This window comes from Manis javanica, chromosome 7 (genome assembly GCF_040802235.1).
Source record: "Manis javanica isolate MJ-LG chromosome 7, MJ_LKY, whole genome shotgun sequence".
Lineage (NCBI taxonomy): Eukaryota > Metazoa > Chordata > Mammalia > Pholidota > Manidae > Manis > Manis javanica.
Window position 1 is genome coordinate 105,094,300 of NC_133162.1, and position 26,367 is coordinate 105,120,666.

The 26,367-nt window shown below is 36.3% G+C and overlaps 1 protein-coding gene across 4 annotated transcripts in view; it reads right to left on the reverse strand.

Annotated features, from left to right (window-relative positions):
* The window catches only part of ZRANB3 (zinc finger RANBP2-type containing 3), a 331,095-nt gene that overhangs the window by 203,225 nt on the left and 101,503 nt on the right, over nt 1–26,367 (reverse strand). For all 4 annotated transcript variants that reach the window (XM_073241365.1, XM_073241364.1, XM_073241366.1 and 1 more), the window contains exon 3: nt 3,723–3,741. In XM_073241365.1, the coding sequence (XP_073097466.1) occupies nt 3,723–3,741 (19 nt within the window). The remainder of the gene's footprint in view (nt 1–3,722; nt 3,742–26,367) is intronic.

Consider the following 26,367-nt stretch of genomic DNA (forward strand, 5'->3'; position numbering starts at 1 on the left):
CCTTTTTTTCCCATTTTCAATAATTGTGACTTTAGACTATTCATTTGGGATTTTTCTTCTTTCCTAGGGTAGGCCTGTATTGCAATATACTTCTCTCTTACCAGGGCCTTCACTGCATCCCACAGACTTTGCAATGTTGAATTATTTTGTCATTTGTGTCCATACATTGCTTGATACCAGTTTTTCTTTGGTTATTGGTCCATTGGCTATTTAGGAGCATGTTGTGAAGCCTATTTGTGTGATTTTTCATTTTCTTTGTATAATTTATTTCCAGTTTCATACGTTTGTGGTCAGAGAAGCTGGTTGGTACAATTTCAGTATTTTCAATTTACTGAGGCTCTTTTTGTGGCCTAGTTAGTATATGATCTCTCTTGAAAATGTTCCATGTGCACTTGAACATTTTCTGTTCTGTTTCTGCTGTTTTTGGGTGTAGAGTTCTGTAGATGTCTGTTAGGTCCATCTGTTTTAATGTGTTGTTCAGTGCCACTGTCTCCTTATTTATTTTCTGTCTGGTTGATCTATTCTTTGGAATGAGTGACATGTTGCGTTGTAGAATGAATGCACTGCATTTTATTTCCCCTTTTAATTCTGTTAGTATTTCTTTCACATATGTAGGTGCTCCTGTGTTGGGGGCATAGATATTTATAAGTTATATCTTCTTGTTGGATTGACCCCTTTATCATTATATAATGTCCTTCTTTGTTTCTTGTGACGTTGTTTTGAAGTCTATTTTGTCTGATACAAGTACTGCAACTCCTGCTTTTTTCTCCCTATTAGGTGCATGAAATATCTTTCCATCCTTTCACTTTTAGTCTGTGCGTGTCTTTGGGTTTAAAGTGAGTCTTTTGTATGCAGCATGTAGATGGGTCTTACTTTTTTATCCTTTCAGTGACTTTATGTCTTTTGATTGGTGCATTCAGTCCATTTACATTTACAATGATTCTTGATAGGTATGTACTTATCGCCATTGCATGCTTTAGATTTATGCTTACCAAAGGCTCAAGGTTAACTTCCTTACTATCTAAGAGTCTAACTTACCTCACTTAATATGCTATTACAAACACAATCTAAAGGTCATTTTAATCTTCTCCACCTTTTTCTTCCTCCTCCATTCTTTATATATTAGGTATCATATTCTATATTCTTTCTCTATCCTTGATTCACTTTCAGGATAATTTAATTTTCCATTTGCTTAGTAATTAGCTGTTCTACTTTCTTTACTGTGGTTTTATTACCTCTGGTGCCTGCTATTCAACCTTAGGAACACTTCCATCTATAGCAGTCCCTCCAAAATACACTGTAGAGATGGTTTGTGGTAAATTCTCTCAGCTTTTGCTTATGTGGAAATTGTTTAATCCCTCCTTTAAATTTAAATGATAACCTTCCTGGATAAAGTATTCTTGGTTCAATGCCCTTCTGCTTCATTGAATTAAATACATCATGCCACTCCCTTCTGTCCTGTGCAGTTTCTGCTAAGAAGTCAGATGATAGCCTAATGGCGTTCCTCTGTATGTGATCTTATTTCCCTGTCTGCCTGCTTTTAGTAGTCTATCCTTATCGTTGATGTTTTTGCCATTTTAATTATTATATGTCTTGGTGTTGTCTTCCTAGAGACCATTGTGTTGGGAGACCCGTGCATTTCCATAGCCTGAGAGACTATCTCCTTCCCCATATTGGGGAAGTTTTCAGCAATTACCTCCTCAAAGACACTTTCTATCCCTTTCTCCCCCTCTTCTTCTGGTATCCCAATAATGCGAATATTGTTTCATTTGGATTGGTCACACAGTTCTCTCAATATTCTTTCAGTCTTAGAGATCCTTTTTTCTCTCTGTGCTTCAGCTTCTTTGCATTCCTCTTCCCTAGTTTCGATTTCATTTATCGTCTCCTCCACCATATCCAACCTTTTAATACCCTCCATTTTGCTCTTCAACAATTGGATCTCCATCTGGAATTCATTCCTGAGTTATTTAATATCTTTGTGTACCTACATAAGCATGTAAATGATTTTTATTTTGAAGTCTCTTTCAGGAAGATTCGTGAGGTCAATGTCATTTAAATCTCTTCAGGAGTTTTATTAATACTTTTGCTTTGAACCAGGTTCCTTTGGAGTTTCATATTTGTATATGGCACCCTCTAGTGCCCAGAAGCTCTATTCTCTGGGGTTGCTAGGACCCGGAAGCAATGTTGGGTGTTGCAGGGGAGTGCTACTGTTGCCTGGGGGGATGAAAGAGGTGTTTTCTCCTTCCCGTCTACTATGTCTGTCTCAACTTTCTGAACCAGTGGGCCAAGCACACAGATATAAGCCTCTATGCTTTGCATTTGTAGTTGCTGTAGACAGATGTTCCCTCTGGCTGGCCTAATGTCAGAGCAGGGTTTGCCGGTTTGGGAGTCAGGTGGGGCTGGCAGGGATAAAGGCGCAGTAGTCTGCGTATCATGGAGGGGATCCTTGGAGATGTGTAGCCAGTTAGGGAGCTGGAGCAGCTGAAGATCATGGAAGCTCCCATCCTGCTGGGCACAGTGCAGCCAGACAATTTTGTCTACCTGTCCTTTCTCTGGAGCAGTAAGCTCTGTGCAATCCTTAACCCTTTAGCAGCCCTCTTGCTAAGGGCTTCCTTGTTAGGGAGTCTCTCAGACTGACCACCTTTCTTTTGTCCCAGGGCAGCCAAATATGGATCCCTGCCTTCAACAACCAGCTGGAATCTGTCTCCTCAGGAATTCTGCCTGTGTTAGCTTTCCAAGCTCCTAATCACAAGAGTTCCATGCAAGCACCATGAAATGTAGTTTGTGGTCCCAGAGCAGATCTCCAGTGTTAGGTATTCAGCAGTCCCAGGTCTCCACTCCCTTCCTGCTCCATTTCTCTTCCTCCCATTGGTGAGGTGGGGTGGGGGAAGGTCTTGGTTCCCGCTAGGCCACAGCTTTGATACGTTACCCTGTTACCTGAGGTCTGGTCTTTTTTCCAGGTTTATGGAGTCTGGCGCAGTTCTCTTTCCTGTTGCTCTTTCAGGATTAGTTGTATTAATTATATTTTCGTATTATATGCGGTTTTAGAAAGAAGCCTCTGTCTCACCTCTCGTGCCACCATCTTTAATCCTCTAATATACTTTTAAATATATGTTTTGCTGTTATTCTTAAAGATGTCATGAAAATGGCAATACATGTCTCAAACATATTAAAAATTAGAACTTTACTGATTTACATTACTCTGTGAATCTATATAAAGAGTATCACAGTTTACATAACAAGAACTTCCATTAGAGTGAGAAAACATGAATATGAAATATACAAGTGCATGCCACTTATATGTATCAAATTGTTTACTGACAATAAAATACTGTTTTAACATTGTAAAACAATAACCTGTAGAGCAAAATCTTAAAAGTTTAGCATTTAAGCAAGCAGTATGATGACATGTAAAAAATGAATTCAGTTTCATTTAGGGCTGTATTTCTAGGCATTCATGATTCCTAGGTCAAAAATATATAAATATGGATCACTAATTTTAATACTAACATGTTGCAAGTACACACCTCGCACACATGCCTTGCTTGCACGTGCACACACTTGATCATTCTCGTGTTCTTTCTGCACCCTGCACACCTACCTCTCTCTCCCCTTCTTCTCTCCACATATAGACAAGTAATCATATGAATACATAAGTATATAGTAGACACTAAGAAGGGGTTGTGGAATTTGATAAGACACAAAAATCATGAAAAACTTACTTCATCAGCCACCATACACCTGGAAAAAATACAAATAAAAAGAAGTTAATTTCTTAATTATCAAAGTCAATCATTTAAAAATGTATGATTAACTACCTTGCCACAAAATAATTTACAAATATCAGTTTTTTGCTAGACAGAGGTGTTTATAAGTGTACAGTGGAACATGGGCCAGTGCTGCTTTTATAAAGCTCTCCAGCTGCCAACAGCATATGCTTATGTAGGAGAATTGGAGCTTTAATGTTGTTTCACTACCCACCCATGAAGATAACTAAAATGACCCTTCAAAATTGTGAGTGAAATGGCATGTGATTGTACCAAAGACTTCCCTCCTCCCTAATAAACCTTTAAAATTGGTCTTCCTTAGAGATTAGAAAAATGCTGTACTCAAGTACAAGAAAATAAGTGTCAACCACATATTAACATGGTATACATATAATTATAAATGCTAAGACTATTTTCAAGCAGAATTTTGGTTTCTACAATTGTTTCGCTAAATTTTCTCTTTTCCTTTCTTTCTTATTAACCTAGAGAAGAAAATTCTATCCACTGAAAATTGAGAAGAGGGGGCATAAACTGAGGTTCCACATAAAAGAAAAAGCAAAGAGTGAAAAGAAATAGCAATTATGGGCAGAATCGTGAGTGGTTCCTTAGACAGAGTGAGTACATCATAAGGGGAAAAACCATTATCTTAATTGAGGGGATATCCAGGCAACCTAAAAAAATACTGGAATATTATAATCAGAAAGCAATAAAATCTCAACTTCTATTTTTCCTTCCTTTACTTCCAATGGTCTTCACATTGTACAATTTTACAAGGTTTCTTTTAACATAAAACATAAACTAAGAAGTTGGTAATAAATATGTTATTAAGGAATAAGTTACAGGTACAATGGCATTTCATTCTTAAAAAGAAAAAAGATTGCATGATCACTATTTTATGGAAAAATAAAATACAAGTATATTAACTGAAATTCAAAACATGTGGAAGTAAAACATTTATTACATTTTTTTGCAGATAAGCCTATACAAAGTAGAAAACTATAAAAAACTACTTTGAAAAACAGCTATTTCCAGGAAGAGTCATGTATATACCTCCTTTTTCATTTTGTCATCCAACTCAAATTTAGTAAAGATGCCACTTGAAGTGTATATTATTTATTGAATGTGTCTACTCCTTGTTTCAAGTGCTAGCAATATAGCAGTGAATTCTTCCCTCATAGAGGTATATAGAATAAAAAATTCTTCCCTCATAGAGGATGACTGAAAGGAGAAAACAGTAAATAAACACACATGATTCTAATGGTAATAAGTGTTATTAAAAGACTTAAAATAGGGTAAGGTGGAATAGGCAATGTAGAGGAGAACCTATTTAATGGAATGACCAGGAACAATCTGTATAAGGCAATTTGAACAGATTTGAGCAAGACACAAATTCAATGAGGAAGGTAACTATGAGAAAATCTAGAGAAATAGTACTCTCAGCAAAGCGATCAGCAAGTATAAGGGGCCTGAGATAAGATGGTTATAATGTAGTTAAGGAAGAGCAAGGAAGCTAATGTGACAGAAATACAGTGAGTCATAGAAAATGAAGTTGGTAGGCACCGTTGGCCTTAACCATGAAGAGCCATATAAGCAATGGCATGGAGTTTAGGTTTTCTTAGAATTCTTTGGAGGGGAGCAAAATTTTACCTCTTAAAAAGATTACTGTGGCAAAAAAAAAAAAAGATTGCTCTGGCTTATAAAAAATAAATTGTACAGGCCAAGAGCAGAAGATTAGAGAGCAGTCAGGAGACACCTGCATTAAAACAACAAACAACAATGCGTGGATTTGTGGTAGATGTGGAGGTGGTCAGGTTAGGTATATCTTGGAAGTATGATCAATAGGATTTGCTGATTGACTAGGACGTGGATGTAAATTAAGACAGCAAAGTCAAGAATGCAACTTAGGATATTGGCTTAAGCAATTAACTGAAAAATGGTGGTGATGCCAATCACTGAGCTAGGAAAGGCTGGGAGAAGAGTAGGTTTGGGAAAGACAATTAAAAGTTCAGTTTGGACTTGCAACCCTAGTGATAACCATTACATATCCAAGTTGAATTGTTGACTAATATGTGAGTGAAGAGAATGGTAGTGGTGGGAGAAATAATACATTTGAGAGTCATCAGAATATAAATGGTATTGGAATGATTGGCAATCCAGGATATTCTGAAACATGACAACTTGTGGATTGTTCTCCTCCATGCTCAACTCCAAGTTCCTTAACTTTCTGAAGTTAAGCAGATGTTGAGACTCACAGACTACTGGATATGGTTTAATGTTCTAGTTGGGTAACATCAGAGCAAACTGGTATGAAGCTAAATTGCCCTGTGGGTAGGTAACTGACTGAAAAGCAGTATCAGAACCCTAGACAAAAAATGAGAGCTGCAATAGCTCAGCTTTCAGGGATATGAAACCCTCAGTGGTAAGATTACCTTCGATCCCTCTGAATATGCTGGATTTTCCTAACATGAGATAGGTGAGTCTTCCCTACTTTGGAAATTAGGACAGTTCAGGTAGATCAGAAAGCACCACTAAATTTCCTTCAGGTATCTCTAGTAGGGCTGACTGTCCTAAACTGTAGGGACTATACCTATTCCTACCTCTGGTATTCCTGCTATTAAGAATAGTACAGAAATTAGACCTGATTTCCAAAGAGCAATCATAGAAAAAAAACTGTGAGAGGCCCTAATATTTGAAAGAGCAGAAGAAGTGTGAATAAATAGAACACATATACATAGTGAAAGAGAAGTGCTACAAAAGAAAGACAAACACCTACACAAAACTTGTTAGAACATTTAAGTATCTTCTAGTGCAACACACACACACACACACACACACACACACACACACACACACACATACACACTTCCTAAAGCTCAAAACCATGATTTTCAAACTAAATGAGTACTGAACTTAAAAATAAAAAAGATGATCATTATTGACACCAAAATAAACAGATGAAAGATGATGTGCAAGAATTACCTCAAAGCACAGAGCAAAAAGTTAGATTAATAGAAATGTGAAGGAAAAGAAAAAAGACTTGAAAGTTAGATCCAGAAAACTAATATGTGAAAATGTGTGTTCAAAAGGAGAAAAGACACCATAAGAAAGAGAGGCAAAAATTAAGCAAATAATAGAACAAAATTTCTCTGGGCTGAAGAAACACCTCTGGTGATTAACTGAAAAGGGTAACCAGGTCAGGTTGGATTGAAGAGAAAAGACGTATCTACTCATATCCTTATAAAATTCACTAAAGAAGAAAGAGAAAATCTTTTAAGTGTTAAGACAGAAAGAAAAATTACCTATATAGTGAAAAACACAGGACTGCCATTGGACTTACCATCAATATCATACACTAAAAAACAATGGAAGATCTACACTACTTAAAAGCAGGAAAACTCGTGAAACATATCTAGCAAAGATACCAATTATTTTTAAGGGATAGCAATAAGATAGTTGAGGCTAACCATGATCTCCAGGATTACACAACTCAAGCCAACCATCTGAGGAAAAATACTTCAGAAAATAACCAAACAATAAAAGACAACTTAACATAGCTTAAGGAGAAGAAAAAAATGAAAAGGAAATCTGGTAAGCAATATAGCTCTGATACGTATGAACTAATTGATGTGTATTCTAAATGAGAACTCTAGAAACAGAGGGACACAATATGAAAGTCTGAAGGGACATAACAAAACAGGAGTGCTAAAAGTATTCTAAAACAAAATACCAAATAGATGGTATTTAAAGTCAGGAGACTAAATGAGATCACCTCTGGAATAAGAGCAGAGAGAGAAGAGAAGACACTATCAAGAGAGCCTTGGAGCACCCCCACAATTAGAGGTCACAGAGACAGATCCAGCAAAGGAGACGGGAAGGAGTGTGCAGTAATGCAAAAAGACACTAGAAAAATGTAGTACCCTAGAAGCCAAGTACAGAAATGCTTCAAGAAGGGGGGAATGTACAACTCTTAACAAATGCTCCTGGAAAATCTAGTAAATGAGGTCTGAGAACTGACCAGTTGATTTGGCAACAGACATTCATTGCTCTGACAAGAGCAACTTTAATAGAAAGGTAGGAGATAGAAGCCTCACTTTAGTGTGTTCAATAGAAAAATGGGAGGAGAGGAAGGGAATAAGAATAGGCAGAGATTACTGTCTCAAGGAATGATCCTGTAAGGGCAGCAAAGAAACATGGTAGTACCTACAGGAAAACTAGGGTCCAGAGAAGATTTTTTAAAAGATAGAATAGTATATTAGTATAGGCACAAGAACTGTCTCAGAGATCAATGTAACAGAATTGAGAGCCCTGATATAAATACACACATAGAAGGCAAATTAATATACGATAAGAGAGCCATGGATATGAAATGGGGAACTGACAGCCTCTTCAACAACTGGTGTTGGCAAAACTGGACAGCTACATGTAAGAGAATGAAATTGGATTATTGTCTAATCCCATACACAAAAGTAAACTCGAAATGGATCATAGACCTGAATGCAAGTCATGAAACCATAAAACTCTTAGAGGAAAACATAGGCAAAAATCTCTTAAATACAAACATGAGCAATTTTTTTCTGAACACATCTCCTGGGGCAAGGGAAACAAAAGCAAAAATGAACACATGGGACCACATCAATCTAAAAATCTTCTGCACAGCAAAGGACATCATCAATAGAACAAAAAGGTATCCTACAATATGGAAGAATACATTTGTAAATGATATATCTGATAAGGGGTTAACATCTAAAATATATAAAGAGCTCACATAACTCAACACCTAAAAAGCAAATAACCCTATTAAAAAATGAGCAGAGGATCTGAACAGACACTACTCCAAAGAAGAAATTCAGATGGCAACAGGCACATGTAAAGAAGCTCCAAATTATTATCAGGGAATGCAAATTAAAACCACAATGAGATATCACCTCACACCAGTTAGGATAGCCAATATCCAAAGACAAACAACAGTGAATGCTGGTGAGCATGTGGAGAAAGGGGAACTTTCTACACTGTTGGTGGGAATGTAAATTAGTTCAACCATTATGGAAAGCAATATGGAGGTTCCTCAAAAAACTCAAAATAGAAATACCATTTGACCCAGGAAATCCACTCCTTGGAATTTGCCCTAAGAAAACAATACCCCGGATTCAAAAAGACATATGCACCCCTACGTTTATGGCAGCACTGTTTACAATAACCAAGAAATGGAAGCAACCTAAGTGTCCATCAGTAGATGAATGGATAAAGAAGATGTGGCTACATATACACAATGGAATATTATTCAACCATAAGAAGAAAACAAATCCTACCATTTGCAACAATATGGATGGAGCTAGAGGGTATTATGCTCAGTGAAATAAGCCAGGCGGAGAAAGACAAGTACTAAACGATTCCATTTATCTGTGGAGTATAACAACTAAGCAAAAACTGAAGGAACAAAACAGCAGCAGACTCACAAAACCCAAGAATGGACTAACAGTTACCAAAGGGAAAGGGACTGGGGAGGGGGATGGAAAGGGAGGGATACAGGGAATAAGGGGCATTACGATCAGCACACATAATGTAGCAGGGGGAAAGGGGAAGACAGTATAGCACAGAGAAGACAAGTAGTGTCTCTATAGCATCTTACTACGCTGATAGACAGTGACTGTAATGGGGTATATGGTGGGGACTTGATAATGGGGGGAACCTAGTAACCATAATGTTGCTCAGGTGATTGTAAATTAATGATACCAAAATAAAATAAATAAAAATAAAAATATAAAGACTTATACCTTTTCTGATCTTGTGTAAAATCGCCAAAGTGCACAATATAGTATTGTAACACAACAACAAAGAAAAATTTAAGATTGAAAATCAGAAAGTGAAATCCTTGTTTTCCATTGCTTTGGCATATGGCAAGTATATGTAGTCAGGAAATCCACTTCTGCTCTTATTAAATGAGGCCTCTTCCTAGTACCTGGGTTAGAATGACCACTTCTTGGAAAAGCTTTCCTAGGCCTCTCTGCTGCTCCTGATTCTCATAGTTCTCATTTCTTCCTCTTACCCTGGGTCCTCCTCCTCCTCAGCCCACTCTCTTCAGTGTTCAGTCTTTAGTCATTTTCTCCTTGTTTTCCACCTAAATTCCTAGGCTATCATCCATTCTCAGAGTTTTAAGTACCACCCATATACAAATCCTAAATCTGCACCTAAGGATTTTAGCATATGCTCCAGATCTACATTTAAAATCTCTTTTTGGACATGTTTTTCCTGAATATCCTGAAGTTGTTATGACACACAATGCATGTTGATATTGAAATAAAGCTAATTAAGCCCTAGATTAAAAACAAAAAACTCTAAAGGAATTATTTAAATCACTTATGTCTGTGATTCTTACCCGAGTCAAAAATTGTTGTTTAAATTTAAGAAATTACAAAATAACAGTATTTATTTTGGTTGCACATCAAATCAGTCAGTTGCATTTCTGTGAAAGTTTCACATATTGACCTTATTTACAAGCATATAATTACATATACCCTAGACCTCTACATCCATCTTCTTAGTCTCATCCATTCTATGAAATGACTAAGCCAAGTAGGCTGAGCTGTGATCAAATGAGATAAGATGTACTTTGTAAATTGGAAAAATACCATAAAAACATCACTGCTGTTATGCTGGTGTTCATGATTTATGTTCCATAAAACAAATATCTGTTCATTGTCAGTAACTAAATACTGGCAATGGATATAGGGAAGTTGAAGAGGACAGAAGCTTCAAATTTAGCAGTTCACAGAAGGAGATGCAATTGACTTTAAAAACTGGCTTTATAAACACTCTTTACATTAGAATGCAGTGCAAGAACAGAAACTCAACACAAAATAACTTGAACCCTAAAGAAAAATAACGTTTTCACATAATACATAACAAGAAATCCAGGAGTAGGATGGTCTGGGCTTTTCCTTTTTTTTTTTTGGTATTATTAGTCTACAATTACACGAAGAACATTATGTTTACTAGGCTCCCCCCTTCACCAAGTTCCCCCCACAAACCCCATTACAGTCACTGTCCATCAGCGTAGTAAGATGCTGCAGAGTCCCTACTTGTCTTCTCTGCGTTGTACAGCCTCCATATGCCCCCCCCCACTACACATGCTAATCGTAATGCCCCCTTTCTTTTTCCCCGCCCTTATCCCTCCTCTCTCACCCATTATCCTCAGTCCCCTTTCCCTTCGGTAACTGTTAGTCCATTCTTGGGTTCTGTGATTCTGCTTTGTTCCTTCAGTCTTTCTTTGTTCTTATACTCCACATATGAGTGAAATCATTTGGTACTTGTCTTTCTCTGCTTGGCTTATTTCACTGAGCATAATACCCTCTAGCTCCATCCATGTTGTTGCAAATGGTAGGATTTGTCTTCTTCTTATGGCTGAATAATATTCCATTGTGTATATGTACCACATCTTCTTTATCCATCATCTACTGATGGACACTTAGGTTGCTTCCATTTCTTGGCTATTGTAAATAGTGCTGTGATAAACATAGGCGTGCATCTGTCTTTTTCAAATAGGGCTGCTGCATTCTTAGGAGTGGAATTCCTGGGTCAAATGGTATTTCTATTTTGAGCATTTTGAGGAATCTCCACACTGCTTTCCACAATGGTTGAACTAGTTTACATTCCCACCAGCAGTGTAGGAGGGTTCCTCTTTCTCCACAACCTCACCAACATTTGTTGTTTGTCTTTTGGATGGTGGCAATCCTTACTGATGTGACGTGATATCTCATTGTGGTTTTAATTTGCATTTCTCTGATGACTAGTGATGTGGAGCATCTTTTCATGTGTCTGTTGGCCACCTGTATTTCTTCTTTGGAGAACTGTCTATTTCAGTTCCTCTGCCCATTTTCTTAATTGGATTATTTGCTTTTTCTGTTTGTTGAGGTGCATGAGCTCTTTATATATTTTGAATGTCAGCCCTTTATTGGATCTGTGACTTATGAATATATTCTCCCATACTGTAGAATACCTTTTTGTTCTATTGATGGTGCTCTTTGCTGTACAGAAGCTTTTCAGCTTGATGTAGTCCCACTTGTTCATTTTTGCTTTTGTTTCCCTTGCCCAGGGAGATATGTTCATGAAGAAGTCGCTCATGTTTATGTCTAAGAGATTTTTGCCTATGTTTTTATCTAAGAGTTTTATGGTTTCATGACTTATATTCAGGTCTTTGATCCATACTGAATTTACTTTTGTGTATGGGGTTAGACAGTGATCCAGTTTCATTCTCTTGCATGTAGCTGTCCAGTTTTGCCAGCACCATCTGTTGAAGAGACTGTCATTTCCCCATTGTATGTCCATGGCTCCTTTATTTAATATTAATTGACCATATATGTTTGGTTTAATGTTTGGAGTCTCTATTCTGTTCTTGTGCCAGTACCAAATTGTTTTGATTACTGTGGCTTTGTAGTAGAGCTTGAAGTTGGGGAGTGAGATTCCCCCCACTTTATTCTTCCTTCTCAGGATTGCTTTGGCTATTCAGGGTGGTTCTGGGCTTTTTAATTCAGTAGCCTACTCATGTCATCTTTCTACTCTATTCTGCTAAATAGTGTCTGACAACATATCCTTCCTCACCAATCTTCAGAAGCACAAGCAAGGTATAGCCAAAGAATTCGAGTCAGTTAGTAGGCAAGGAAAAAAAGAAAGGCTTTAGGTCAAGGAAACCACAACTGCTACACATGGCATAACTTTGAAAAACAAGTTGAAACAACATTTAATGCTTGTTTTCTTTCATTTTTTACCCTTTATAAAACACCAGTCACATACCAGAAGGACATAAAAGCCTGTAATAAATTCAGGTACATATGAGATGTGGGTCAATTTAAACAAATCCTTTGTGTATGCCAAAAACCAAATGAATTTTTAAAAAGAATTGTTTTTTCTGTTTAAGCTTTAAAAAAATTTAAACTAGTCCTTAATGCTTGAAAGTATCTTGGAAATATTATGCCTCATTAGTCTGACTTCATTAGCACAAAATTGCCCTATAACTTTTACTAATGAAGAGCAAAACAGAAAAGTTTCTGCATCCTCCTAGTTGGTTTAAATTTTTTTAAAAGGTGTGTATTAGCTGTTTTGAGAGAATTATTGTTATTTTCAGGATGTATAATAATTCCCACTGGGCCATTATATCACATAGTAGTTTTTACACAATTACTTATTCTTGTTCATAAAACTGCAGGTCAAAACATTGATTATGCCAGCAGCAATTAGTGGAGAATTTTTAGGGCCTAATTAGATAATAACACTCATTAGAATATTTTGGAGTTAAAAAGAAAAATATAGTTTATATAAAAAGCAACTGAGAAGTAAGTCAAGTCTGCTTGATCTAGTCTAATGTGACTTTGCAAGTAGTAAAAATGATTTACAGTATTAAAATTGCTTTGTTAATAAAGATATGTGCATCACCATAATATGGGGGGGCACAGGGAAGGAAGTATAGCACAGAGAAGACAAGTAGTGACTCTATAGCATCTTACTCTGCTGATGGACAGTGACTGTAATGGAGTATGTGGTGGGGACTTGATAATAGGGGGGAATGTAGTAACCACAATGTTGCTCATGTGAAACCTGAGCTTTGGATTGAGTATCAATGATACCCTAATAAAAAAAAAAAGATATGTGCATCATGATACTTAAATGTTGATAGGTAGATGAAATAATAAGTTAAATAGCTTTTTTAAAAACTGAGAGTCTTTCTCAGAATACAGGACACTAATCTTTTTTACTAAGAACCTTTCTCAGAATATAGGACACTAAACTTTCTTGCCTGGTTTTTGGATTTACTGAATTGTATGTTAATAAAACCTGAGATCTCTATTAAAATCTCTATTTTACCATCTAGAGATGTGGGGGTAAGGGAACGTATGTATGAAAAAAGTCTTTCAATTTCAAGAACCACCAAGTACAGGAATACCTCATTTTATTGCACTTTGCTTTACTCCACAGATACTGTGTTCTTCACAAATTGAAGTTTTGTAGCAACCAGACTCACGCAAGTCCACTGGCACCAATTTTCCAATATTTGTTCACTTTGGATCTCTATGTCATATCTGGGTAATTCTCACAATATTTCAAACTCTTCTGCCAATTTTATACAGTTGACCCTTGTACTACATGGGTTTGAACTGAAGGGGTCCACTTATTGTGGCTTTTTCCAAAAAATATACAGGAAAATTTTAGAAGATTTGAGACAAACTGAAAAAAACATTTCCTTTCCTCTTACTTAGTCTATTATAAGAATATAGTACATAATACATATCATATACAAACTAGGTGTTAATCAGCTGTTTATGTCACTGATAAGTCTTCCAGTCAACAACAGGCTATGAGTAGTTAAGTTATGGGGGAGTCAGAAGTTATTCAACTGCCAAGGTTAGGGGGACTGAGGTCAGCACCCCTAACTTCCAAATTGTTCAAGGGTCAGCTGTATCTGTTATGATGATCTGTGACCAGTGATCTTTGATATTTGTGTTGTTTTGGGGAGCCACAAAATTCACCAACATAAGATGGTGAACTTAACAGATAAAAGTATGTGCCCTGACTGCTCCACTGACCACCTACTGCCCTGTGTCTGATCTTTCCTCAAGACTCCCTATCCGCTGAGGCACAATATTATAGAAATTAAGGCAACTAATAACCTTACAATGGCCTTTAAGTGAAAGGAAGAGATGCGTGTCTCTCACTTTAAATCAAAAGCTAGGTATAAGCTTAGTGAGAAGGGCATGTCAAAAGCAATTAAGGTTGAAAGCTAGACCTCTTACATTAGTTAGCCAAGTTGTGAATGCAAGTTATCCATAAGATCTATCTAGGATAATTAATTAAAGTGGCTACACTAAAAACAGACTTTTAATGTAGACAAAACAGTCTTCTCTTGGAAGAAGATGTCATCAAGAATTTGCACAATTAGAAAGAAGCCAGTGCTTGGGTTCAAAGCTTCAAAGGACAGGCTGACTCTCTTTTTAGGAGTTAATGCACTTTAGGCTGAAGGCAATGCTCATTGACCATTTGTAAATCCTACAGTCCTTAAGAATTATGCTAAATCTACTCTGCCTGTGCTCTATAAATGGAACAACACAGCCTTAATAATAGCACATCTGTTTACAACACAATTTTTATTGAATATTTTAAGCTGGCTGTTGAGAACCTACTGTTCAGAAAAAAAGATTCCTTTCAAAATAGTACTGCTCATTGACAGTGTACCTGGTCACCCAAGAGGTCAGGATGGAGATGGACAATGAAATGAATGCTGTTTTCATGCCTGCTAATACAACATCATTTTGTAGCCCATGGATCAAGGAGCATTTTCAACTTTCAAGCTTTATTATTGAATAAATACATTTCATAAGTCTGTAGCTGCCATGAATAGTGATTCCTCTAATGAATCTGTGCAAAATAAATTATAAACCTCCTGGAAGTGATTCACCATTCTACATGTCATTAAGAACATTTGTGATTTCATGAGAAGAGGTCAGATATCAACATGAATAGGTGTTTGAAAGAACCAAAACCTTACTACCCCCCTGGATGACTTTAAGGGATCCAAAACTTCAGTGGAGAAAGTCACTGCAGATGTGGTAGAAATAGCAAAAAGAACTAGAATTTGAAGTGGATCCTGAAGATGTGACTGAATAACTTGTGATCTCTTGATAAAACCTCAGGGGATGTGGAGTTGCTTGTTATGGATGAGCAAAGAAAGTGGCTTCTTGAGATGGGAATCTACTCCTGGTAAAGATGCTGTGAAAACTGTTGAAATGACAACAAAGGATTCCTAACATATTTATAAAGTAGCAGTAGGGTTTGAGAGTATTGGGTCCAATTCTGAAAGAAGTTTTGTGGATAAAATGCTATCAAGCAGCATCACATGTTACAGAGAAACCATTTATGAAAGGAAGAGTCAGATGAGCAGTGAACATCACTGTTGTCTTATTTAAAGAAATTGCCAGTCATGCCAGCCTTGAGCAACCACAGCTCTGATCAGTCAGCAGTTATCCAATTTGAGGCAAGACCCTCTCTTAGCAAAAAGATTATGATTTGCTGAAAGCTCAAGAGGCTAGCATTTTTTAGAATAAAGTATTTTTAAAATAAAGTTATGTGCATTGTTTCTTTAGGCATAATTCTATAACACACTTAAGAGACTACACTATAGTGCAAAAATAATTTGTATATGCACTGGAAAACAAAAAATTGCATTTGACTCCTACTGTAATATTCATTTTTTTAAACTTAAACTGTCAGTAATATACAGTCTTTTATTGGTTTCAAATGTACATCACATGGTTCAACCATCCCTATAATCAACATACATTGTGACTACGAATTATTTGCTCTTTATCCCCTCGCCACCACACTCATCCCAACCCCTCCACCTTGGTAATCACTAGTCACTTTTCAGTGCCTGTGAGTCTACTGCTGTTTTGTTCCTTCTGTTTTGCTTTGTTTATGTATTCCACAAATAAGTGGAATCATATCATATTTGTCTTTCTTCTCCTGGCTTATTTCAACTTAGAACAATACCCTGTAGATCCATCCATGTTGTTGCAAATGGCAAGAGTTATTTTATTTTTATGGCTGAATAGAATTGCATTGTATATTTGTACCACCTCTTCTTTATCCATTCATCTACTGATGGACACTTAACACTGATTCCATATCTTCACTATTGCAAATAGTTCAGTGATAAACACAGGGGTGCATATATCTTTTCGAATCAGGGATTTTGTTTTCTTTGGGTAAATTCCAGGAATGGAATGACTGGATCAAATGGTATTTCTTTTAGCTTGTTGAGGAACCTCCAAACTGCTTTCCAAAGCAGTTGTACCAAATTACATTCCCACCAACAGTGTAGAAAGGTTCCTATTTCTCCACATCCTCACTAGAATTTGTTGTTTCTTATCTTTTGGATAGTGGCCACTCTAACCATGTGAGGTGATATTTCATTGTGGTTTTAATTTACATTTCCCTGATGATTAGTAACATAGAGCATGTTTCCAGTGCCTGTTTGCCATTTGCATTTCTTCATTTGAGAAGTGTCTGTGCTGATCCTCCACCCATTTTTTAATCAGGTTATTTATTCTCTTGGTGTTAAGGTATATGAGTTCTTTATATATTTGGGATGTTAACCCTTTGTCAGAAATGTCATTTATGAATATATTCTCCCATACTGTAGGGTGCCTTTTTTTTTTGGCTGATAGTGTCCTTTGCTATATAGAAGCTTTTTAGTTTGATGTAGTTCCACTTGCTCATTTTTTATTTGGTTCTCTTGCCCAAGGAGATGTATCCAGGACTACTCATGCTTATATTCAAGAGATTTTTGCCATGTTTTCTTCTAAGAGTCTTATGGTTTCATGACTTACATTCAGTTCTTTGATCCATTTCAAGTTTACTTTTAGGTATGGAGTTAGACAATAATTCAGTTTCATTCTCTGACAAGTAGCTGTACAGTTTTGCTAACACCAGATGTTGAAGAGGCTGTCTTTTGCCCACATTATATATTCATGACTCCTTTATCATATATTAACTGACCATTGATGTGTGGGTTTATATCTGGGTTCTCTATTCTGTTCCATTGATCTATGGGTCTGTTCATGTGCCAGTATCAAATTGTTTTGCTTACTGTGGCTTTGTAGTAGAGCTCAAAGTTGGGGAGTGTGATCCCCCAGCTTTGTTTTTCTTTCTCAGGATTGCTTTGGCTATTCGGAGTCTTTTGTGGTTCCATATGAATTTTAGAACTATTTGTTCTAATTCAGTGAAGAATGCTGCTTGGTATTTTGATAGGTATTGCACTGAATCTATAAATTGCTTTTGGCAGGATGGCCATTTTGACAATATTAATTCTTTCTATCCATGAGCACAGGATAGATATTTATTTAATTGTGTCTTCTCTAATTTTTTTCATGAGTGCCTTGTAGTTTTCAGAATATAGGTCTTTCACCTCCTTGGTTAGGTTTATTCCAAGTTATTTTAATCTTTTAGATGCAATTGTAAATGGAGCTGTTTTCCTGATTTCTCTTTCTGCTAATTTGTTGTTAGTATATAGGAATGCAACAGATTTCTGTGTATTAATTTTGCATCCTGCAGTTATTTTTAGTTATTAGTTATTAGTTTGAGATTTTTGTGGTAGATTCTTTGGAGTTTTCTATGTATAATATTATGTCATTTGCAAGTAGTGACAGTTTAATTTCTTCCTTACCAATTTGGATGCCTTTTATCTCTTTGTGTTGTCTGATTGCCGTGGCTAAAACCTGCAGTTGAATACCAGTGTGAGAGTGAGCATCCTTGTCGTGTTCCCAATAGTAGAGACTATGCTGAGTAACAGTGGTGAGGGTGAGCATCTTTTTCTTGTTCCCAATATTAGAGAAAAAGCTTTCAGATTTTTGCTATTAAGTATGATGTTGGCTACAGGTTTGTCATATAAATGGCCTTTTTTATGTTGAGGTACATACCCTCTCTGCCCATTTTGTTTAGAGTTTTTACCATGAGTGTACGTTGAATTTTATCAAATGCTTTTCAGCATCTACTGAGATAATCATATGGTTTTTATCCTTCTTTTTGTTAATGTGCAGTATGATATTGATTTTTGAAATATTGTCCAGTCCTGGCATCCCTGGAATAAATCTCACTTGGTCATGATGGATGATCTTTTTGAAGTATTTGTGGATTCAGTTTGCTAGTATTTTGTTGAGGATTTTTGCATCTATTTTCATCAGGGATATTGTGTCCTTAATTTTCTTTTTTTGCGGTCTCTTTGTCTGGTTTTTGTATTAGAGTGACACTGGCCTCACAGAATGAGTTTGGAAGTATTCCCTCTTCTACTTTTCAGAAAACTTTAAGGAGGATGGATATTAGCTCTTCTCTAAACGTTTAATAAAATTTCAGCAGTGAAGCCATATGGACCTGGCCTTTCGTATTTTGGGAGTTTTTTGATTACCACTTGGATTTCATTGCTGGTGATTGATCTGATCAGATTTTCTGCTGCTTCCTGGATCAGTCATGGAAGGCTGTATTGTTCTAGAAAACTGTCCATTTCTTCTTGGTTATCCAATTTATTGGCATATAACTTTTCATAGTATTCTCTAATGATTCTTTGTATTTCTGTGGTATCCACTGTGATTATTCCTTCTTTGTTTCTCATTTGATTTATATGTGTACATTATCTTTTTTTCTTGGTAATTCTGGCTAGGGATTTATCTATTTTGTTTATTTTCTCAAAGAACCAGCTCCTGGTTTCACTTTTCTTTTCTGTTGTTTTATTCTTCTCTATTTTATTTATTTCTGCTCTGATCTTAATTATGTCCCTCCTTTTACTGACTTTGTGTGTCATTTGTTCTTCTTTTTCTAATTTCTTTGTGAATTTGGGATTGTTGATTTGGGATTGTTCTTTTTTTTCCCGATGTAAGTCTGTAATACTGTGTACTATCCTCTTAGAACTGCCTTTACCGCCTCACACAGATTTTGGGCTGTTGTGTTTTTGTTTTCATTTGTCTCCATGTACTGCTTGATTTCTGTTTTAATTTGTTTATTGATTGATTTTTTTATTTAGAAGCATGTTGTTTAGCCTCCATGTGTTTTTAGGTCTTTTTGTTTTCTTTGTGTAATTTATTTCTATTTTCATACCACTGTGGTCTGAGAAGCTGCTTGATAGAATTTCAATCTTCTTTAATTTATTGAGGCTGTTGTAGCCTATTATGTGATCTGTTCTGGAGAATGTTCCATGTACACTTGAGAAAAATGTGTATCCTGCTGCTTTTGAGTGGAGTGTTCTGTCCATTTGATTTAATGGATTGGTCAGTGCCTCTGTTTCCTTGTTTATATTGAGTCTGTCTGATCTATGGATGTGAGTGGTGTGTTAAAATCTAAAATTAATGTGTTGCAATCTGTTTCCCCCTTTAATTCTGTTAGTGTTTGTTTTACATATTCAGGTGCTTCTATGTTGAGTGCATAGATATTTATAATGATTATATCCTCTTATTGGATTGATCTCTTTATCATTATGTAATGTCCTTCTTTATCTCTTGCTTTTATCTTTGTTTTGAAACCAATTTTGTCTGATATAAATACTGCTTCTCCTATATTTTTCTCCCTATTTAGCATGGAATATCTTTGTTCATCCCTTCACTTTTAGTCTGTGGATATTTTTGGGTATGAAATGAGTCTCCCATATGCAGCATATAGATGGGTCTTTTTTCTTTATCCTTTCTGCTACTCTCTGTCTTTTGATTGGTGCATTTGGTCCATTTACATTTAAGGTGATTATTGATAGATATGTATTATTACCATTTTATTAACTGTTTTCTGGTTGTTTCTCTCTGTTCCTTTCTTTGTTATACTCTCTCATTATTGATGGTTTTCTTTAGTGTTGTAGTTCTATTTCTATTTTTATTTATTTATTTTTGTGTCTATTTATGGTAGGCTTTAGTTTTATAGTTACCAAGGGTTCAAGGAGAGCTTCCTTACTACATAATAGTCTATCTTAAATTGCTGATTACTCTATTTCAAATGCAAGGCAAATGTGCTTTCTCCTCCTTCTTCTTCTTACTCCTCCACTTATTTCATATTAGATGTCATAACCTGCACTTTTTGTGTATCCCTTGACTGATTTTGTGTATAGCTGGTATTGCTTCTTTTATCTTGTTTTAATTTTGTACTTGCTTGGTAATTAGTTGGTCTACTACCTTCACTGTGGGTTTATTTTCACTGCTGAAAGCTGTTTAACCTTAGGGACATTCTCCACAGAGCAGTCCCTTTAACATACCCTGTAAGGCTGGCTTAGTGGTGGCAAATTCCTTCAACTTTTGCTTTTCTGGAAATTGTTTAATACCTGCTTCACATTTAAGTAACAGTCTTGCCAGGTAGAGGATTCTTGGTTGGAGGTCCTTCTTTTCATTACACTAAATATATCATGCCACTCCCTTCTGGCATATAGTTTCTTCTGAAATGTCTGATGTTAGGTTGATGGGATTTTCTTTGCAAGTAATCTTTTTTCTCTCTGGCTGCTTTCAACCCTCTCTCCTTATACTTGATCTTTGCCATTTTAATTACTATATTTCTTGGTGTTGTCTTGCTGTGGCTCTTTTTGTTAGGGGATCTCTGTACTTTCATGACTTCAGTGTCTGTTTCCTCCTCCAGACTGCAGAAGTTTTCAACAATTATTTTCTTAACGAGACTTTCTATGCCTTTGTCTTTCTCTTCTTCTTCTGGTACCCCTATTATGGGAATATTTTTTTGTTTATATTGATCACATAGCTCTCTTACCATTCTTTCATTCCTAAAGATCCTTTTATCTCTCTGTTGTTTGGCTTCATTGTTTTCTGGCTCCCTAATTTCCAAATCATTTACAACTTAACTTTTTCAACCTGTGAAAGTCTGCCATTAAATCCCTCCCCTGTATAGTTCATTTCAGATATTATATTCTTCAGCTGACTTGGAGTGCTCCAGCTCTCCCTTGAATCCAGCCCTGCTAACCACCTGACCGCAATGCAATGTGGACTCATGTTCCCAGAGCACATCTCCAGGGCTAAGTGTGCAGAGCTTCTGAGTGCTTATTCCTTCCCTGCTCCATTCCTTTTCCTCCTGCCTGTGGGTCCCACTTGATTGTGGCTTTGCCACTTTACCCTTTTCTGTGTGATCTTCTCTTCTTCCTTAGGGGTAGGTGGTCTTTTCTGCAGTCTTCAGGTCATTTTCAGGTTTAGTTGTTATTTGCTGTGTTTTCTTCTTTTATACTTTTTTTAGGAGGAGGTTTCTGCCTTGCCTTTCTACTCTGCCATCGTTTCCCCACTCTCTGCAATATTCATTTTACTGCAGTGGTCTGTAAATGAACTCTCAGTATCTCCAAGGTTTGACTGCACACATTTAGTCATTCAGAACTATATCTTTGAACACCAGGCATAGCATCTTAGTCTGAGCAAAAGACAAACATACAGGATAAAGACTGTAAGACAGAAGACAGTAGTAGTCACTTCTATCCAAATGTGCAATCAATGTTAATCTGAGAAAGACACAGTGAGACATTAAAATATTGGCTGTAATCAAAATGAATCCCTCTGCAATGAATGCCTCACCCTTAAGCAGGTCTTCATTTTTGAGTAATCATCAAATGCATTTCAAAGGAAAAATCCTACAAAAGCTCTATTACTTATTTCAAATTTTTTATGTTAAATACTAGAAGCCAAAAACCAGACACAAATTCCTTACACTTACAGATTTTAGAAAATATTCTTAAATGAGAACACATTTAGAAAATTAAGAATAAACCACAAAATAAAAATTAAATTTAACAATATCAATTTGATATGATAAATGATGTTACTTTGCAGGAACTAAGTTGATGCTGTTGGGTTTTTATAGAGAAAAGAAATAGCCATATGTGATCAATATATACAAAACATGTGTCCACAGTTTAAATGACAGAGAAGTGAGTCCATCTACACATAATAAAAAGCCAAAGTGTAATGGATAAAATAGATAGGATTACTTTCCCCCTCACCACCATCACATCCCCAACCCTTCCTTAACAGGGAATTTGGACTTAGTTAGTTCATGCTGAAGCTGCAGCCAGGGTATCAGAGCCACACCTCTACAACCTTCTTGTCCTTTCCTTCCTGGTAAGTGAAAGCACAGCTGTTATAGTTCCAGGTTTGGCTTCAGTGGTTGACGCAGGAAGAAAGGAAGAGGACAAAAGGGCACTTGCCAACTGAGTTGGCCCTATTTTAACAAGTTTTCCCAGGATCACCACCCACTGACTTCTATCAATGTCTCATTGGCCACACTGTGTCATATAACCACTCCAAATCACACTGGAGCTTGTAAAGAAGGATTTTAACTGGTTATATAGAGCCCATCCCCAAGGGTATGGTAGTGAAGGAAAAGGGAAGAAGGGATTTGGAGAAAGCAACATCAGGCTCTGCCACAAATTCCAAGCCCAATTTTAAGGAGGAGTGATTTGGAAGCATTGTAGGTATCTCTATTACATAAACATCAACTCAGCTCTGCAGTTTTACTGAAATCTGTATCAAATAGGCATGTAACTATGGTTATAAATACAAAGGGAAAAAATTCTTCATTTCATATTGACTAGCATAGTTACTGATAATGAAACTTTAAGGTCTGGAAGTTAAAAAAAATCCAGTTCCTTCATGAATGCGATGTTCTGTGTGCATGCACCTCTATGTGCCATGTGTTATCTCAATTATTCCACTTTTCTCTATTCCAACTATTATAAAAACCTTTATTTATTCATCATTCCACAATAAGAAGCTTTTGGTATGGGAGAAGAAAGGTGCTTTATACAATCCTAAAAGCAGAAGAAAGCAACAAAGATACACTTACCTGATTTTAAAGTAATTTTTCAGATTATCAAGGAATTTTTACACTACTTTTTTTATTATAATTTTAATGAAAACTCAGCACTTGAGAATTAACAAAGCGAATTCTGACTTCCTTAAGAGTTTGCAAACTACTGTCCATGAGCCAAATCCAGACTATTAATTACTTTTGTAAATGAAGTTTTATTGGAACACAGTCCTGCTCATTCATTTACATATTGGTAGTGGCTACTTTGGTGTGACAAAAACAGAGTTGAGTAGTAGTGACAGAGATTATATGGCATGCAAAGTCTGAAATATCTACTATGTGGCCCTTAACAGAAAAAGTTTGCCAATCTCGTCTTAGAATATATCCATAAATCATCTATTAATAATAAGTGACCTGAAGGAAGTTTCTGATACTGTACCAGAGGGTTATGGGTTTGGCTTGGTCAATAAAACCTTCCTATCAAGACTGGGTTAAGAAACAAAATGTGAAATTATCAGAAGAGTGAACACATAAAGCCCACAACAAAAGATGCAGTTTTGTAGGAATAAGTTCAAAGTATGATGCTTGAGTATAAAGACAGAATTGTTATAAATTCAGAATTGAGGAAATGCAAAATAACAGTTGAAAAAGAAATCTGATCCCATATATAGAAAGAGCTCACAAGGTCACAGATAGTCAACTAGAGAAAAAGTCTCAAATTGACAGATTCTTGTGTTTCACTCCCCATCACTAAACACAGATCTTTCTCTTTCAAAAGTATATTATCAGCGTTCTTTACAAATAGCACTCAAACTATAACTCAACTATAAGTGCACAACACAAAATATTAAGAAATAAAATCTTATAGATTTTATAACTTTTGACATCATTATCATATGACTTAATGTGCTAAATAAAATTTGCTGTCTAACCTTATAGGCATTTAAGAACATGAGCTGAATATTTATAAAAAAGACTCTACTAAGCTCAATTGAGCTCTGGGGGGAAAAGTGAAAAACTGATCATGATTAAAACTTGTAATTAAAAGCTAAGAGCGACCAAGATAATTAAATGAGGAGAGAACAGTCTTGTCAAGAATTAATGCTGGGACAACTAGAAATCCACATGCAAAAGATGAAGTTGAACTCCTACCCCATATCATACATAAAAATTAACTTAAAACCTATCATTGACCTAAATGCTAAGACTGAAAACTATAAAACTCTTAGAAGAAAACAAAATATATCCTTGTGAACTTGACTAAGGCAATAGTTTCTTAGGTAGGACACCAAAAGTACAAGTGAGAAAAAATAAACTGGCTACATCAAAATTAAAAACATTTGTGAGTCAAATGATACTGTTTGAAAATGAAAAGCCCATTAAACAGGAAAAATTTACAACTCATGTATCTGTTAAGTGACTTATATCTAGAATACATATATAAATTTCATAACTCAATAATAGATAATGAATAAATAATAAATAATGAATGAAAAATGAAAAGCCCATTAAATGGGAAAAATTTACAAATCATCTATCTGTAGATGACATATCGAGAATACATAAAGAATTTTCATAACTCAATAATAAAAACACTACCCACATTTTCAAAAATAGGCAAAGGATTAAACAGACATTTCTCCAAAGATATACATATCGCCAATAAGCACATAAAATATTCTCAACATCCTTAGTAAGTAGGGTGTGCAAATCAAAACCACAATGAGATACCATTTCACTGAGTTGAGGATGGCCATAATTGAAAAGACAAACAATAACAAGTATTGACAAGGATGTAGAGAAAAGGGTACTCTTGTACATACTGGGGAGAATGGAAAACAGGGAAGCTGCTTTGGAAAACAGCTACTTCGAGGGGGTTTTAAAAAATTCTAAACAGAGTTACCATATGATCCAGAAGTTCCACTCTTCGGTACATACCTTAGGGAAAGGAAAACAGCTGTCCTCACAAAATATTGCATATAAATGTTCATAATGGCATTACTCATTTATAGCCAAAAAGTGGAAACAAATATCCATCAACTGATGTAGGGATAAATAAAATGTGGTATAGCTATGTAATGGAATGTTATTTGAAGATAAAAAGAAATGAAGTTTTGACAGGTGCCACAATATAGATGAACCTTGAAAGCACATTGAATTAGAGAAGCCAGTCACAAAAGAAAAAATACTCCTATGTTCATACATTATAACCATAAGCAATAGAACAGAGTAAGGAAGAAGAGCTTCATACCCACAAGGTACAATGGTATAATTCAGCAGGGGACATGAAGGGAGTAAAGGGGAGAAGTCCTGCTCCACCAGTATGGTGATTTAACTGGACAGGGCAGGCAAACAGGGAAAAGAGGAAGCTCGCACATTCATGCAGTGATGTAACTGGCCAGAGAATGTGATCACAGATTACAGAATGAGCCATACTTAATCATGGAAGAGGTAAGGGTACAGGAAATGTGAACAGGATAAAGAAGAGCAGCAACAAAATGCCTGTACAGTGGAGTGAGTGAACAGAAGAAAGCAAGAAGGTAGTCATCCTACACCATCCATGCAGAATCTGGTCATGGGATGTGAATAAGGTGAAGACTAGAGCCTTGGGGTGTGACTGGGAAGCACTGACCAGTATAAAGAGGAGAAACTCTGCGATACCAGTGAACCAACATTCCTAGGCAAGGGATGTGAACAGGAAAAGAGAAGGACCCCACACCATCAGTCCAGTTATGTAAATGGACAGGAAACATTATAGGACAAATGACAACATCAGAACAGTGAAATAGCTGGGCAGTGAATATGGCAACATCAGAACAGTGAAATAGCTGGGCAGATGAAGTAATACATGAAAGAAAGGAACATCTCCAAAACAAAAGTATACTGGTGTGTGTGAGCAAGGGAGGTGAACAGGGCACAGAGGAGCAGCCCCACATCATCAATGTACCCATATAAATGGACAGGGCATATGAACAGGGTGAGGAAAAGGAGGCCTACCTCATCAGTGTGACTGAGTAACTAGGCAGAGAAAAGAAAAGTGGTAATGAGGCAACAGAATTTGTGGACAACTAAATTGGACAATAGTTTACATTTCCTTTGCTTACAATGACACCGTGCCTTGTTAACAGGCTTGCCTTTATAACTGCATTTTGGACTGCGCTGATTCTGTTCATGAATGATTGCTTAGACCTGACTGCTACTAAAAAGAAATCTTAGAAAAAAGGATTAAAGATGGCGGTGTGACAAATGCCTAAGGTGCCTAACTGGTTTTCTTGGTTTCACTGGAGAT